We start from the raw sequence: 17,013 nt of genomic DNA on the forward strand, positions 1-17,013 counted from the left end.
GGGCCCGCCCGCCGCCTGACGAGCCCGGGCTCAGCCCTGCCCCAGCTAGGGGCCGCCGCCCGCTCCCCCCCCAAGCCCTGTCCCAGCCCCGTCCCGGCCCAGCCCTGCCGCCTCACCCGCCCGCCAGCACCAGGCGCAGGCCGAGCCGCGCCGCGCAGCTCCTATTGGGCAACGCCGCGCTCCCAGCGGCCCCCGCGCCGCCGCCTGCACCGCCCCGCAGTGGGCAGCGCCGGGTAACGCGGGACCGGTAAAGATGGCGGACGCAGGGGCGGCTGGAGGCTGCTGCCTCGGATTGGTTTAATGACGAATTTCACACAGTGAAAAAAAACACAGAATTGGTTTTCTGTTCAAATGCCTCTCGCAAGGGATTAAGAAAAAAAAGGATCAAGCATCACTGCTTCATGTAAAAGAGCCACTGCTGTAATACACGCAACATTTGTACATGTCTTAGAAAACACTTCATACAAAACTAGTCTTCAATTGAAGATGCCTCTTCTTGTATCTGCTTTGGGCTTCTTGGTCTGGGGCACAGGGAGAACAGAGGATGCTGAGGCTCCAAACCATGTGGGCACCTTCCTCTTAGCCGGGGGCTGGGAGCTCTGCAAAGAGAAAAAGGTAAATAAAAAAAACACATTTCTATATTCAGTTGTAACTTACAGCTCTGTACCTCTAACAGTGGCTGTCAGGAGGCACCCATCAACTTAATGAGGGCAGTGGAAGGCTTGTGTCTCCCTCAATTGCAGGGCTTTTTTCAAGCAGCTGACTGTATAAATGAGCAGGGAAACATCAGGCCTGCCATAAAGCACTGGTATACCTCTGCCAGTGTTATCCTCGGGAATTGTACTGAAACAAAACAAAATAATTTTGTCAAAAGAGCAAATAAAGTAACAAGAGTTCTTTTGTGTGACACCGAGGGAGATGTGTTACCAGGCTGAGGTACCCAGGTGTCTGCTACCTTCCCTGATGACTACTAAAGCCCACCTGTGATGCCACAGATGCCTGCTCCTCACCCTCTCACCAGAAAGGGTGTCAGTTCTGCAGACCATGCTGTGCTCTCTGCAACTCCACAGAGCATCTTTCAATGAATGCCACAGAAACAAGGCATGAATTTTAGTAAGAGCACACAGCCATGAGATAAATGGGTTTCCACTCTCCATTCAGCCACCAGTTTTTAAATGGAGGGACTGATTTCTGTTCAGATGTTCATCTCTTGGGAAGGAATTGCACCAGGACTGATCTGCAGTCAGGAGAAAGGCTGCTGAAGAGACAATAGCAAGAGATATGTACACCACCAAAGCTCCCAGCACAAGCTCAGGTGGAGCAGAAGGTGGGCACAAATCATTACACTGATTCCCTTCGTTCCCGGTTCAGAAAAGTGGACTTAAAACTGATGTTCTGAAAGCTCTCCGAGGCAATAAAGTAAATAATGTTCCATTACATTCAGTGTTCTGGTAAGATAGCTGCTGTGTTGTTTCAGACCTATACCTACCTACAAACTTAGCAAAGGACAGGGATAAACCTAACCAGAATAATAGATTTGTGAACACAAAACATGATGCAGACGTCAATTTCCAGTTTGAGGCTGGGAAGTTGAGACATGCTGTACAGCAAGTAATGCTGTTCAGAGCCATACGAGCCATCTTTAGAGAAATGCAGTGTCTGTGCTCATACAGCTTGTTTACATGAATACCACTGCAGAAATCCTTGGTGTGATGAGCAGCAATCGAACACAACCTTGGAGAAGGAGCTGAACGTCCCCTTGAGATGTTTGGAAGCACCTGCCACTAGAGGGCTGCCAAGATTTACTAGGGAAAAATTTCCTAAAGCAGGGTGTTTTCTGTGGAAGTAGTGTGCTCAGGCTCATCAAGGGCAAGACAAAAGACATGTTGTTCTGCATCAAGCACATTACCATAAGAAACTGGCTGACAATTCAGGGTAACGGTTTATGCACAAGAAAGAGTTCAAACAGAAGCTGGGTTTTGCTTTAAGATCAACGCTGAAATCACCACCTCTTTGCTCTGCTCCTGGCAGAGCTACTGGCAACCTCACCTTTGGCTGAGTGTCAGCAAACAGTTCTTTGTCAGTACAGAGGGCTGTTTGGTTCCTGGAGGCCAACTCGATGGGCTCCTTGCGGTCTGTTGTACCCCTGTTACCTGAGGGCTGGGCATCATCTGTGCTCCAGGCGACCTTTGCATAGGACAGTAACAAAGGAGTCTGTTACATGTATCACAGTATGAGAGTACAAAGTAGATTTTGTGGAAGTAAATTAGTAAATTATAAAAAGGAGTTCCAACACCCTCTCCTTAATAATATCCCTAGCTATTTCTTATCCATTTCACCAAAACAAAATTTGAGCAAGTGAAACACATTCATTATAAATAAAGGAACTAAAATTTTCACTAGGGCCTTTTTTTTTTTTTCCCCCTTTTCTTTTCCCTTCTGGGGAAGAAGACTGTATCCTCTGTCCCAGTGGTTCCAAGAACTCAAAATACTTGTTTGCATGTTTACACCACTGCTGTATTTTACAGGCTGGATGTGGCTCTGAGCAGCCTGGTCTTGTGGTTGGCAGCCCTGCCCACAGCAGAGGGTGAAACTAAATGACCTTCCAGATCCTTTTCAGTTGTGGCTGTTCTATGATTCTGTGATTTTCAGACATGATTTTCAAGCTAAGGTGTTAGTTGATAAAGGCGTTATTGAAATCTATTAACCTGTGATTGTTACATCATGCTTGTGCATTACTGATGGAAACAACTGAAGCTAAGATTTTTGCATCAACTATGCATCTCTGATTCACAATTTCAATCTCACTTAAAGAACCATTAATGGCTAATGGCTACTACATGATTTATTACATTAATAACACCTATTTACCGAAGCTGATGGCACTACTTGCGGATGGTTTTTTTCATCTCCTTTCAGTGTAGGATTGGTCAAATTATCCTATGAAAGAAACAACATAATGTTAAAAAAAAAAAAAAAGAAAATAACATCCATTGCTATTTTCAAAAGCTGTTTGCTACAAGGAATTACTAGAGTGAGCATTTCTTCTTAGAAATGAATGAAGTCTATTTTGATTAGTTTTTTGACATTTGCTGTTTGTTCATTTGTACAACATGAATTTGATCTCTATTAGTATGTCCCTGTTACTAGCTCCAGAAGCTACCAGTAGCAGGAAAAAAAAGTTACCATAGCTCATACAGTTGAATTGTCAGTTCAACTTTGGGAAACAACATAAACATGCTCAGACACTTATTGTAGAAACAAAACAGTACTCGGGAAGGCAAGAAACAATCAGTTTGGCAAGGCACGAAACATTATCTTAGTCCCAAGTTAAAGAAACCATCCCAAACCTCTGTAAGGAACAGATATGAAGTCCTTGTGCATGCAGGCAGCAGAAGGATTTACAGTTTTCCATTTCTTTTTACCAATCCCGCTTGGAGCAACTCAGGGCAGGCTTTTGTATTAAGTGTTGAACTGCAACTTGTGAAGACACTGAGAGGCAACCATGGGGCTGGAAAGGCTGGCCTAGCCTTTTCCAACTGCAGTAGCAAGCTCAGTATTTCCTTCTAGAGGAAATTTCTCCCAGTGACTCAGACTTATAGCATGACACTTTTCTTGTTATTATAGCTACATCCAGTGGCTTGAGCAAGAGAGGGACTCAGGAATGTCTTAGAACTTTCTAGACAGAAAGGGATTCAGTTTTCCCAAATTAGGTGGGTGATCAGGTGCCAATAAAGGCAGAAATGGACTGTCTATAAATGGTCTAGCTTATGTAGAGCTTTCATACCGGGCAGAAATTTCAATTTCATATTCTTCCATTATTTCAGCTACTCAAAACTCCTGGATTTTACAGGGAATCTTTTACATTCACTTCCTGAATGGCTGGACAAGAGCAGAAGATGATCATCCCTATTCTGAGCCCATTATTAAGTCAGAGTTATAATGGTATACATAGCAGCAAGACTGATCAGGGGCTGATCTCTTCGCTTGGTCAGCACTTCAGAAGAGGAACCTCTTGGTCAAATACCAGAAGAGAAAAAGACTCTTACTCAGAGCTGAGGAAAAGGGGGACTGGGAAGATGGAGATGCTAAGCAGTATTGCGTACAGCAACAACGAACAGCATTTGGCCTGCTTCTAAAAAGACAAAACATTTTCACAAAACCAGTTCTATAGATTTTTACTAACCTTTCTTCCACTCCACGCTTTGCCCCTGCTCGTTTGGTCTGCTCCTGTCTTTTCCTGCTGTCCATCTGACAACACCAGCATCCTTTTGGCACCTGAACCATACTTAGATTTACTGCCATCCTTTTTCTCCAACAATGCAATAGCCATCTGGATGAGATACAGTTCAATATTTGCAGGAACAAGTTTTCTGATTTCCTGAATTTTGGTGGTGTCTTGGAAAAAATATATAAATACAATTGACTTTTTTTTTTTAATTGCCCTGCCTCACATTGATCTATTTTACAATATAAGAAAATAGTCAGTTGTTTCTCAGGAAAGGATGAATTAAGGCATAGAAAGCCTAGAAGTCCCATAAGAAACTATATTACGAGTTCACGGGATCAATTCCCAACTGATTCACAGAAACATACCATCTCACATTTAGTGTACAACATCATAATCACCCTACTCCAGCCTGCCTCTCCTGTCAACCATTTTCTATGGAGATGAAGACTGTATACACAGGTTGAATAGCCTCCCATCTTCTGCTGTGCTGGAAAGAACTTGCACAGCAGTATGTTTAAGAAAGTAAAGCTGAGAGTCTGGTTGGGCCTGTAACTGCTGCAAAAAGGACACATAAATCTGCAATGGGACAGGAGTACTGCAAGTGGCAAGTGAGAAGAATTCTGCAATCTAAAGTAATTAAACTCCAAGGATGAGACTGAACTTTCAGTGCCTCACGTGCACAGCCACAAATCCATATGTGGTTGCTTCCAGCTTCTGAACTAGCCCATGGTACCAGATGACGGGGTTAAGATGAACAGCTGTATTTCTTGCACTATCCTGCTTCCTCCTCATAAACAAGTAATTTGCAGACAAGCTTCCCTGCAGAAATTTTACAGCTCTGCTTCATCATATTGTCCATAAGCCAGTACACATGGAAAGATTCTGCCAGACTGATTTCTTAGCTTGCCTTTCAACTGAGTAAATATATACACTTCTAAGAATGGTGCCTGGATCTTTTCCAGCACAATACAGTCAAATGGAAGCATCTATAGAGCGCTACCTTCTTTTGATCTTTAATGAAGCCTGACTGCCCTATTCTGGCAACTTGAAAGGCAAGCAACAACTGCCTTCACAGTGCTCTGCCTTGCTACAGCGGCAAGTCTTCAAAAAAATGATAGGTGCAACCTAAAGCAGTAGCAGAGCTGTGATATTTTTCATTCCCTTCATTAGCATGTCACTACCATGAGAAGCTTCAGACAGACTGTGATGCTCACCTGAGTCAATAGGAGAATTACGGATAATATCAGAAATCATCTGCTGAACTTCAGGAGTCAAACCTGCTCGCTCCAGATTGACAGGATAGCCAGCTTTCACCGCTTGGAACAAGTGAGTGCCAACCTCAGTAAGAGGAAGAGATCTGGTCTCACTGATAGTCCTCTAGGGAAACAAAGGAAGAGGAAATCAAGGTGGCAGAAGCACCTGAAATACAACTGAAAGCCTGGCAAGTTCCTGTACCACAAAAATCAACCAGGGATACCAGCACATAGCTAGCTGTGCAACAACTGACAAACACTTTATTTCTTCTAATATTTCTCAAGTTTATTTTCCAGCTCATAAAGAGCATATTTCTCTCAAGACTAATACTTTTCTTAGCACAAGCATGATGAGACCTTAGACTACTTCATACAAAAACAGACTCTTCTGTGGAATGGTGCTTTGTGTGACCACCTTCAGCTTGCTTTATAGCACGTGTTCCTATGCCACAACTAAACACTGTCCTCTCTCCACCCTCAATAGAAGCTGAATCCCAGCAAATTCTACTACGAAGGAAACGGATGCTTTTTGTCTCATAGTTGAACATCAGTACAGCTCCTATTTTGTGGGGTACTCCCTTGACAAAGCCTCAGATGTTTCCTGCTAAGTAGCTGTGATGCACTTGACCTGCTAGTTGTCCACATGATTCACAGAGCCAGAGAAGAACATGTTTAACAGTACTTAAACAAATTTCCATTTCAAGTTTGTTCGATAAATTATCTGGAAATACTTGCACTGAAAAGAAACATCTGAAACTTACTCCATCTAAACTTGCATATTTCAAGGAGAGACTTCAGACTGGTTTCTTCTCTGCCTTTAAAGATCAGGCTTCATGTTTTTATGCTCCATTTATTTCTGTTCTCCACAGATAATACACAAACCATGTATAAAATTATGAAGATTAATGGAAGCAGAGTATCAATTTACCCATCCAGTAACTATACAATTGCTTCTTGCTAATTAGCCCCTGCATGCACTTCAAGTTAGCAAATACCTGACAGGTATTATCCATACTCTCGGAAAGGACAAAATAAAATACAAAACAACTACAATTTTCTACTGCAGAATTACAAAGCAATAAAGGACACTACGTAAAGTGCAGTGTGCTCATCTTTACAGGGCACATGGGACGATATCCATTTAGGCACACGCCCCATAGCACTTGAACAACCTAGATGCAATTTGACCTTAGCTTTTCTTGGTAACAGGAGACACACCTTTAGAAAGTCTGAATGAGAAAGTCACACTGACACGTAGTCTTACTGCTTTACACTGAATCTCCATGTGACCTTCACTTTGCAACATTACTATCTTACACATGGACATGGCACAGCCAGAGGAACAGGGGTTTGCTACTTAAAGATGTGACAGAATGAAATTTATCCATGCAGTAATTAGCCTTAAGAACATGACTGGATACAGCCTCATGCTTAGTGTATTTTCCCCACAGGCTTCCTGGTCAGGAAATTTTTCTACATGCCCTTACTGTGTGAACACAAAGATGCAGCGCTAGAGATACAGTGCTGGATGGAACTAGAACTCGTAGCAGAAAAGCACATTGCCCAAAACTACTAAAACGTGCCAATAAAATAATGGCAGAAATTATGCCCCATGTCCTGCCAATCTAAAGACACCACTTCAGAGTTTCACAGCTACCCCTCCCAACACTGGCAAAGGATTTAAAGGGAACTAATGTGCAAATCCCCTACATATTTAGGTACAATGTCACCACTGTTAGTTTTCTAAGAGGAAGAGACCACCATAGGGAGGAACTTACCAGGGAGAGATTTTTCTCTTGGAACAGGACATAAGTGACATGCTCTGAGGGAGACAGAGCTTTAGTGTTCTTCCAAGGAGATGTCTCTTTCTGATCTGTAGATTCAGATTTGGGGAATATGTCCGTCTGAGTCAGATAAAGAGGAGTAAAAGGATCATATCTCAGTAACAACTAACGAATCACTCTCCTGTTACCCAAAGAAGTAACAGAAATGGAGTCATTCATCACCATGCAGACTGGTTTTGACCACAAAAAAAAAGCAAAGAGAGAATCAGGATGGATACTCGTGTATTTCCATCTTAATAAAACAAGTATGAGACTGCCCCAATGAACTCAAGAGGAAAAAGCCAAAAAACAGCATGTCAACACAAAACTCAGTTGGTCTTCGTTACACATGTAAAATTATGCCATCAGAACCAACTGTGGTATTCCACCTGTTGTTTTTGTATGGGAAATTCCTCCATGTATTTTCAACTTAAGCTTAACAAAGATTTATTGAAAAACAGGAATGGCTTCAATCCCCATACCTAGGTCCATTAGCTTTCTCTTAAAGAGAAATATGACTTGAAGTTTAACGCACTGAGGAATTTCTCAGTCATGGCAGAAGTAGCATTACTGCTCTACTTGCTTTCTAGACATTCTTATCCCAGTATCTACAGATATATATGGGAATTCACCCCCTTAAAGTGCTGCATATCACCTCCAATCCTGTGCTCCACAGTCCCTCTCTGGTAGTACCTCTTACTATTATGAGGGCAAGACTGATGAAGAGCTACTTCACAGGAAATCTCAGAAGTAAATCAACAGTGTTGACAAAATTCAGGCATTGGACTTCTACTATCTGCTGAAGAAAAGCTTACAGAAACAGAGAGTCCTTCCATCAACATCTACTGAAGCAATAACCTGATTGGGGCCATTCCCTATACCCTTGGTCTCCAAACCCATATCATAATTAACTAGTTACAAGCTATTAATAATATGGCACCATCAACCTGGTTAGACAGGTGGTCTTTACAAATATGCCTAACACCACCAACCCATAACATCAGCCACGTCCTGATGTCATTACTACGTAACACATTTGGATTTGAAAGGCCTATACATAAGCAAGGTTGCCCCGCCTGGATGGGAAAACTTATTAAGGACAAACACCGAAGGAGGAATCCAACAGCTGCAAATCAAATTATGACCCTTAGGGCACCTGCGTGCTAGAAGACACTTAAAAAATAAGCCATACCTGCAAACTGTTCGCTTGGCAGAAGTCCTTAATCTCAGCCAGGAGAAGGCCCAGCATTGTTGATTTGGCTTCAGATACACCATCAATTCTTTTCACATTCTCAACAGTTGTAGGCCTGATCCAAGACAAACAATTAAAGGCATGGATATGTCCTATACTGATGCTTTGAATCATGAGGTGTCTCAGTGACACGCACTTGGACTACAGATTTATCAGTCACTACTTGAAAATTTCATTAATGTACTATCATCTCTGGTATTAAATTCTCTGCCTGCACTTCTGTATCTTGAAGCTCGACTACAGCAAAAATTTCAAATACACTGTTAATACTTCAGTGTGTGTTAACTGCATTTATTATTTGTTTGCTATTCCCTCCTGAAAGCATATAAGCCTAGAGATATTCCATGAAAGAACATACACATTCCAAGTACTCCTCTTATCTAATGCTGCATAGCAGCTCAGGAAGGCTCTTCAGATGCATTAAATGCTGATCTGCGCTACGATACCCTCTCTTAAAATCAAAGAAATCTTTTTTTTTGCCTCTCAGTAGTTGAGAGCAACACTAAATTTTTATTATTCTTCTGTGCTACACACCTATCCATATAAGGGACAGTTCTTGATCTGTATTAACCCTTACCAGCATGTGGGCATAGTAAAATAACTAGAACACATTGAAGAGAAGTTGGGAAGCTAAGAATTGGAGGAAATGCATTTTTTCCTCCCTGACTGTCAAGCTGACAGGAGGTTTAGTTAAAGAGACACATGCAAAGTTGGCATTTTATTTAAAAACAAACAAACAACACTAGAATGAAGACACAAGTCTGATATATGCAGCTTTCTAACTTACATTACTAAGTACTCTACAAGGTACTATAACAAATTAAATTGATCAGGAAAAATGCTACTGCTTTACAAATGAGACATGCTACCTAACAAAAGCAGAAAGAAAATGTGACTTTACTTGTGACTTTTTTTTCCTGAGTTTTTGTAATACGTATGTGTGCTGGCTTTACCTTGTTCGGGCCATCTCCACCAGGATCTTATTGGTTGCCAAGACAGCAGGAGGAATTACTTTCTCATTAGCTACCTTCTGTCTAGCAGTCAGCAACTTGCCATAGAGAGCAGTCTGTGAAAAAGAGCCAAATTCTCATAAAGAGGCTTTAAATCAAGCACGTAGAAATGATTCAAATCGAGCTGAAAAATTATAGCTTCTCTCATCTTTCCACTAATACACAAAAAATCCTGCAACCCTTTAAGAACTTCACATTGAAATGCTCTTTCAGGACTCCTACTCACAACATCTGTGTAATGTCAAAGAGCTGCCCAAGACAGCTGCTCCAATACTGCAGAACTGTGCTCTACAGGTTGACTGCAGTTCCCAGACACCCTCTCTTCTCAAGACTTACCTCTAGTTCATTTTCTTGGGATGAAACAGTGGGCACTTGGGACCTCAAAGGTGATTTCACTGGTGAGCTCTCCGTGGGACTGAGGAAAGTCACGTATAAAGTCAACACTTGTGTCCGATCAATTTATTCACAAACTTTAATATTTAAGTGAGCAGCAGCTCTATTTGTTTTGCTTTTTTTCTCGTGTTCTGAGGTTTTTTTTGCCTGTATTTGACAGTGCAGTCAGATTTTGGCCAGCATCTCACGCTGGCAGCAGCACTGATATGAGACTTGAGCTGACTGGAGCAGAAATAGTAGTATCACATAACCAAATTCATGAAAAATTCCTCTGTGAATGGTCCTATAACTTAAAAATAGCCTCTTGCTATTAAAAAAAAAAACTCAGATAAACACTGCCATTTTGTGAACAAACCACCTGTATCACTGCCTGCATCTGTATGGTTGTACTGTTAAGAAAAAGTATTCTTAGAAGCACTTGTCCATTCATGATGGTATTCTGACAGCATCCACAAGAAACATCTTGCATTTCTACCCGTGGCCACTAACATGGATTTTTGCCAAAAAGAGCTAATCACTTTAAAAGCATCAGTAACAAAGGCACAGCTGCTGTGCTGTAAGCAGTTAGCTGATGTTACCTCTAGGCATGTCTGCATAGAAAGAACATCACAGCGACCAGCCTACAGGCTCACGTGCTAAGGAAATTTTACCTCTAATTAGGCTGCCATCATCATACTGCAATATCTGCAGGCAAACTAGAATAAGTATCTCCTTGTTTTGCCAAGCAAAGTACAAAATAACTCCTTTTTAGACTGTAGCTGTCCCTAAAATGATTTTTCTCCATACAGCTACAGTGGCAGTTTTTCAGCTTAAGTGACTTCTGGTTTTCCTGTCTTCTGCAAGCATCAGGACACTTGTTGGAAAGAAGAATGGAACTTTTCAGAAATGCAAGATGGGTTTAAACCTGAAGCTACACATAGTCATGGAAAACAAATTACTTTTTCTGCCTTTTGCAAAAGCTTGTTTTATTTCTTTTGACCTCAAGGAACCTGGGTTTGTCTCAGTCTCCTCCACATCACTGCAAAAAAGACAGAAACCTCAACACTCGCAATAACTGCATGGGACATACATTCAGTTTTGCCATCTTTAAGATGCAGTCACAGCTTGCTAACTTTTTGGCTTAATTAAATTTAACTGAAAACTATTATTCTTAATTTCTTATTTAAATCACAATTAAAAATCCATTACAGTTTCAGCCATCACATAGAAAACATTGACTGGAAAAAAAAAAAAAAAAAAAAAGAATGGCCACATTAAAAGTACCCAATATAAAGTTACTCCATTTTTAATACATTTTCTTAATTTTATTCGTACTGGTTTTCAAGCCAGTTAGCAAGTTTGCACTGTTACAGTTCACGAAACTTGCTCTACAAGTTTAAAATCTTCTTTTTTTACTTTATTTTCTTTAAATACTAATTACTTACAATCAAACATTTTTATGGTCTGTTCAAAGTGGAATACTGGTTTGAAGAACTGCATTACCAACAATATCAGTACTACTAAATCTTAGAAGAGCATACCTGTTAACCATGGTATTGCTTTTTGGAAGAGTTCCAGCTTTTCTCTCATAGGCAAACATTTCATACAAGGACATCTATAAAAAAACCACAAGAATGAGACAAATGAATGCTAATTTAATGCTATTTTCCAGTGATGCTGCCGTAAGCAGGAAAACATACATTTGTGACACCATAAATACTTGCAAGGTTTTTAATACAAACAAGGAAGGGCCAAAGCACACAAGAGTAGCTGTACCCATACAGACCTGCTTAACTGGGGACTGCTTTGTTCCTTTCATGTCTGGGGAGTGCTGCATTGAGACCGCAGGTGAAGGTCTGCTTCTGTAATGAAACAGAATTCCTTTTCGCTTAAATTGACCGAATCATTTGTTAATTTTTTGTACACGGCCGTGTCACTGTACACTTTACTAAGCAAACTAAGTAGAACTTTGTGTAAGGCTACTTTGGGCAAATAACAATTTTGTTTTTGTTTTAAGTTACTAAATACACTTTTTTTTTTTTCCTCCTTTTTTAAAAAGAGAACACTGAGGACCCCAAAGTTTGATAAAAATAGAATAATGCTAAAGAGGAACATAAAATTTTGTCATATAGAGAAAAACAGGGGTATTTTTATGAGAAATCAAAGTTTTGTGACTAAACTGTCTTCATAAGAATCTATTTTTTAGATTCTTCATCTAGAGAAAACAAGTATCAACTTCCCAGCCTGCACTGAGTGCAATTTTTGCCACTTCCTATTTAGAAACAAACAAGGTATTTTTTCTTCTAGAAGGCACAAAGACAGCAACTAAAAAAGTGTCACAACAGAAACAAGAGGGAAGGCAAAAGAAAACTGGCACTTACATTTTGCATTACTGAAAAATAAATAATTACAATTGAGACATCTGAGAAGGTGTCCAGCACTGAACAACTCTGTTCCAGCACTACTTATTGCTATAGCAAAGCCTCCAGTTCTTCATCTTTCACTTCAAAAAGAGTTGGCCTGAGCCCATGTTTGCAAAGACCAACAGAACACTGTTTATGAAGTACAGCTGGAAATGGAGGATGACAAGCAAAGCTTCACTTGCCACTTCCTTAAAGTAATTTACTCTGGCGGCAAGTCAGATGACCACCACTGAAAAAGAAAAACAACCTCACCACTTTTGCAGATTTATTCACCAAGAGCTGAAGAAGTTAGGATTTCACAGAAGTAGCTACACAGAAAACCATCACACATTTGTGTTGAATCAATTCTTTTTTCAACACAGGCGTGTAGCACATAGACTGAGAACGTGAAACCGAAAAGCTAAATTTTATGAAAATGTAGGTCAACTGCAAAACTGGGAAAAAAAATGTTAGCTGCTCTAGTTAAAGACCAATTCAATTATGTAACACAGCAGCAAAAAAAAAAAAAAAAGTAAATCTTGCTCTAATATTTCCTGCCTTCAGCATATCTTCCAATTTTTTTTTTTTTTTTTTTTTTTCAGTACTGTGATAGTACCAAAGGGAAAGCCTTGGCTGCTAAGTCCAGTGCAGCAATCTCTTGTCCAATCTGCCACTTCCAGAACTAGTCCTCAGGGACCAATAACCTAGATGATAAAAATAGAGTGCTTAAGAGGAAACACACACTATAATTACCTTCGAGGAGTTCTCTGTAGGTTTAAGTCTTCATTGGACTGTAACAGAAGACTTGGATTTGGGGCAGATTCAGCTTTCAAAAGCCAATTTCTACCCTGTAAGGAAAAGACAATATGGCTTAGCTATAGATTACTCAGAAGCCCGTGATGGGTAGACTCACACCAAGAAGTACCTTCTGGGTGAGCCCACACGTTGTTGCAAACTTGCTGCGCCCAGAGACTTCTCTGAGGAATCCTTCCATTATCAGCTGCTGGCTGAGTGATTTCCACCAGTTCTCTGTCCAATCTTTTCCACTACCATACAGAGGGTGTTTCCTGTATCTGTCTGGCAGACGCTGAGAATTCTGAAATTGAGAGAAACTGTCAGGTTTCTCCAGTCCTTTCAGAAGGAAGTTCTCAATATACCCTGCAAGATTATCATGAGATACGAGGAACAAGTCCCCAGGAACATAAACTTACTAGAAGAACTTCTCTGCAAAGTCACAAGCCAAAAAAAATTTAATTCAACTTTACACAGTAACCACAACAACCATACAACAACTCAATGATGAGCATAAACCATGCTTATCACCTCGTTCAATGCCACTTAAGGAGTGATTTCACCTTTGCTAATGTAATCCATTTTTGTGCTGTGAAAACATTATGACTTCAAATGACAAACTACACTGATACGACAGAACTATAAAACTGCCTCTGCACATAGAGGAAGTTACACGACAGGACAAGGGTGCAGAAACAGCAACAAGCTGACTGCAAATGCTTGCTCTACTGCTCCTCCTCTTCAGCTGCCTGTTACAATGTTCAGGCATTCACTTCAACATTTCTTTTTGTTTGGAATGGTTGCTGGTTTCACCATCTCTTATCAATGGTTGAGACTAGAAAAAAGCCCCACAATTAGGTCCTCTCTGATCCCCCAGTCTCAATGCCCAAAGGGACCGTAGAGAGCTTAAAGCCCCTTCCATCCAACGGGAAGCTTCCCATGAACCTGAAAAGTTCAGAACATTTCTGACACAGGAAAGTAACAGGGGCCCAAGTGATAGAAAGTGAAAACGTCTTAGAGGAAAAGAAGTTTCAGTTTACCACTGGTGTATGAAAGCAAAAGGAAGACATGCCTCAGACTGTCATTTGCCCATGTGCTGACCATCCCTACCACAGAGAGAGCCAATATGCAATTTTTTTGAATTACAAACACATATACATATGCAGTACATGTGCTCTAGTATATACACAGGTTGCTCCAAAAGTAATGCCATCTATTTATTTCCATAGAAACAACAACAAAGAGCGTTACAACACTTTCATAAAGCAAGTTCTCAGCTATAAAATGCTATTTCTCAACATGGTCACCACTATTTTCTATACATTTCTGCCAGCAATGAACAAAAGCCTGCATGGTGCAATGGTCAGCACAGGGAGGCCTGCTGAGCTCCATCATATCCTCAGGGCTCACAGGGAAGAGACGGACAAGCAATTCCTGTTCAGCTCATGAGGAGCAGCAGGAAGAGGTTCTTGATTCAGCCTTAGCACCCAGGGAATGGCAGCTACATGCAAGGGGGCACAGCTTACTGCTTAATGGCACTTGGGCACTGAGTCCTGACTCTGAGTTGAAGTGAGTCACCTCTCCAGGAGGCAGTAAAAGCCAAGTTTTACAACCTCACGTCTAGAGAGACCTCATTCAACTCTTAACATGAATTATCTGAAAGCATAGCAACATTCCTTTCAGTTTTGCAGTTACATTATTTACTCCAGTAGCTGCACATTTTCAGAATATGGGCTTAACTCTGAGAGCGAGTTCAACTCTGGATATCTCTATAAAAGGAGTAAGATGCAACACAGTAAACATTCCAGCTATATTCAGGATGAGCAACGTCATGTCATTTTGGCTTCTGACAGCCAGTCCTATGCCAAACCTACAATTTTAACTGTTTAGAAATTATTAGAATTACTACTTAAAGCCATTGGCAACCTCTAAATTATTAACAATCTCTAGTATTAACAATAAAATCATTGTTGACATAGCTATAAATTCACATGTTGGCTGATAAAAGGAGCTCAGTTGTAAACATCATATTCTTCTTGGTTTAGCTGGTTAGTGTAATATTTCTGCCAATGCAGCTCTAATTCCAGGTTTCCCAGAGAAACTTATTCACTTTATGGCCTGACTCAGCTTTCAAATATGAAGCAGGTCCCTCCCATGGTCTACCTCAAGTCTGTTGGAGGCCACCAGGACTTGCTTGTTGTAAAAAGATACCATTAACTTCTTTAAAAGCATCACTTTTCCATCACCTACATAAATTTTTGAAGCAATACACCACTCATCTTCAGATAGAAATAGCATGTATAACTTTCAGAGATACTGGTGGATTATTTCACACATTTGTTCTAGACAAGGACAAACTGAAGCAAAAAGCAAAGAAAAACACCATTTTTAAAGGGTATGTTAGTCCAGAGAAAAGTGTTCTCATAAGCAGTAAGAATTTATTCCACATTAGCAGTGCAAGCTTGGCATGATTAACAATTCTCCCAATAACGTCTAGCAAATAAATTATTCAAACTACTTCAAGATCTACAATGATGTATTTTCACCCTAAGCACATTTGTGTGACAATTAGCAGATTTCGTACACAAAGAAAGCATGACATCATTCACCAAGTTTATCAAGCACTGCAAGAGTTTTTTTTTTTTCCAGACTGTAAACATTTGAACTGATTTTGTTCTTACTCCTGTGTTTTCTCTCTGGTGCATTTCTCCTCAGTATTCCAAATGCTTTGAATGTGAAGACGGGCATAAATCATTTACACTCATCTTAATATGCTACTTCCTGTCTCACCACTCCAAGTCAGTCAGCAGAACAAAGCCAGAAAACAAATCATCATGATCTTTCTTTAAAGCAATGGACTACCAAGCAGAGACCTGTTTGTTCTCAGTTCTAGAAAGGCTATTCCTTCCAGGACAATGGAAATGATGAGTTTTCACTGAGAAGTCACTTAATTGCCTCTGCAAGGACATCAGATTTGCCATAAAGAATTTAAGAGCTCAAGATTTTCAGAAAGAGCTTTGGAAGCTCTGCCACTGCTTGGGTTAATATACAACTGTTGATAACAAAGTAACCCACGAAACATGCATAGGTAACACGTCACACATTTCTAAGCTGAGATCTTGGGCCATGTAACAGGCTGAATATTACACCTTTTAGAAAAGCAGAGCTATGAGAAGAACAGCTCAGTGGCAGAAGCCGTTCCTTTGTTGTACCTACACAAAGGTTAAGTCCAGCATGCTTCAGAGATTCACTTTATTGACGTTGCATGTAAAGGCAACAATCTACTTTGTTGCATGAGAAGTGCCGCTGCTGAAGAGCTTCAGGAAATCTATCCTACCTCTCCACAGTTACATAGCTCTCTAAGAAAAAGGTACTAAAATACACATGCATATCAATGTATTGTCTATTAATAAAGAGGGCAGGACATGCTAACGATCCCTCTTCTCTCAGAGGGCAAACAATTCTTGTGTCACTTACAGAACCTCGGAGAAACAAAATGGGGACTCTAGTTCCAAACTTCTCTTCCAGGGCGCTTACTGCAGAAAGCAGCTGATATGCTTGCTTTCCAAAGTCCTGTAAACCACCTTCTGAATCACTGGAGGGTGCCAAACAATTAGTTCTGAAAGACACAAAGAAAACTAAATTAAGCATAAACAAACCAAGCCTCCTCTTTGTCAAGCACTGTCTACTAAGTAGTAACAAAATAAAATACACATCTTGAGTTACATTTAAAGGTATCATTAATTGCTTATACAGGTGTAAAGAACTAGAACTGAAAGTGTGAGACCAAGCAAGATCAATGTCATGTGTGATTAGGACAGCTGCACAACCAAACACTAAACAGTTTTTTATGATACCTGCTATGGCAAAATATCATC

General features: G+C 40.5%; 1 protein-coding gene across 1 annotated transcript in view; it reads right to left on the bottom strand.

Moving 5' to 3' along the window:
• Window positions 1-476: 476 nt before the first annotated feature.
• WRN (WRN RecQ like helicase) overlaps window positions 477-17,013 on the bottom strand; it is a gene marked incomplete at both ends in the record, with an annotated part of 42,394 nt that continues 25,857 nt past the window's right edge. Inside the window, 14 exons of the mRNA XM_079534659.1 lie at window positions 477-599; window positions 2,050-2,214; window positions 2,872-2,940; window positions 4,187-4,398; window positions 5,446-5,608; window positions 7,263-7,388; window positions 8,500-8,614; window positions 9,513-9,625; window positions 9,906-9,984; window positions 11,483-11,556; window positions 11,728-11,803; window positions 13,097-13,191; window positions 13,269-13,439; window positions 16,613-16,754. Coding sequence (XP_079390785.1) covers window positions 477-599; window positions 2,050-2,214; window positions 2,872-2,940; window positions 4,187-4,398; window positions 5,446-5,608; window positions 7,263-7,388; window positions 8,500-8,614; window positions 9,513-9,625; window positions 9,906-9,984; window positions 11,483-11,556; window positions 11,728-11,803; window positions 13,097-13,191; window positions 13,269-13,439; window positions 16,613-16,754 — 1,723 coding nt within the window. The remainder of the gene's footprint in view (window positions 600-2,049; window positions 2,215-2,871; window positions 2,941-4,186; window positions 4,399-5,445; window positions 5,609-7,262; window positions 7,389-8,499; window positions 8,615-9,512; window positions 9,626-9,905; window positions 9,985-11,482; window positions 11,557-11,727; window positions 11,804-13,096; window positions 13,192-13,268; window positions 13,440-16,612; window positions 16,755-17,013) is intronic.

Source organism: Tetrao urogallus (genome assembly GCF_951394365.1).
Source record: "Tetrao urogallus genome assembly, chromosome: 4".
Taxonomy (NCBI): Eukaryota; Metazoa; Chordata; class Aves; order Galliformes; family Phasianidae; genus Tetrao; species Tetrao urogallus.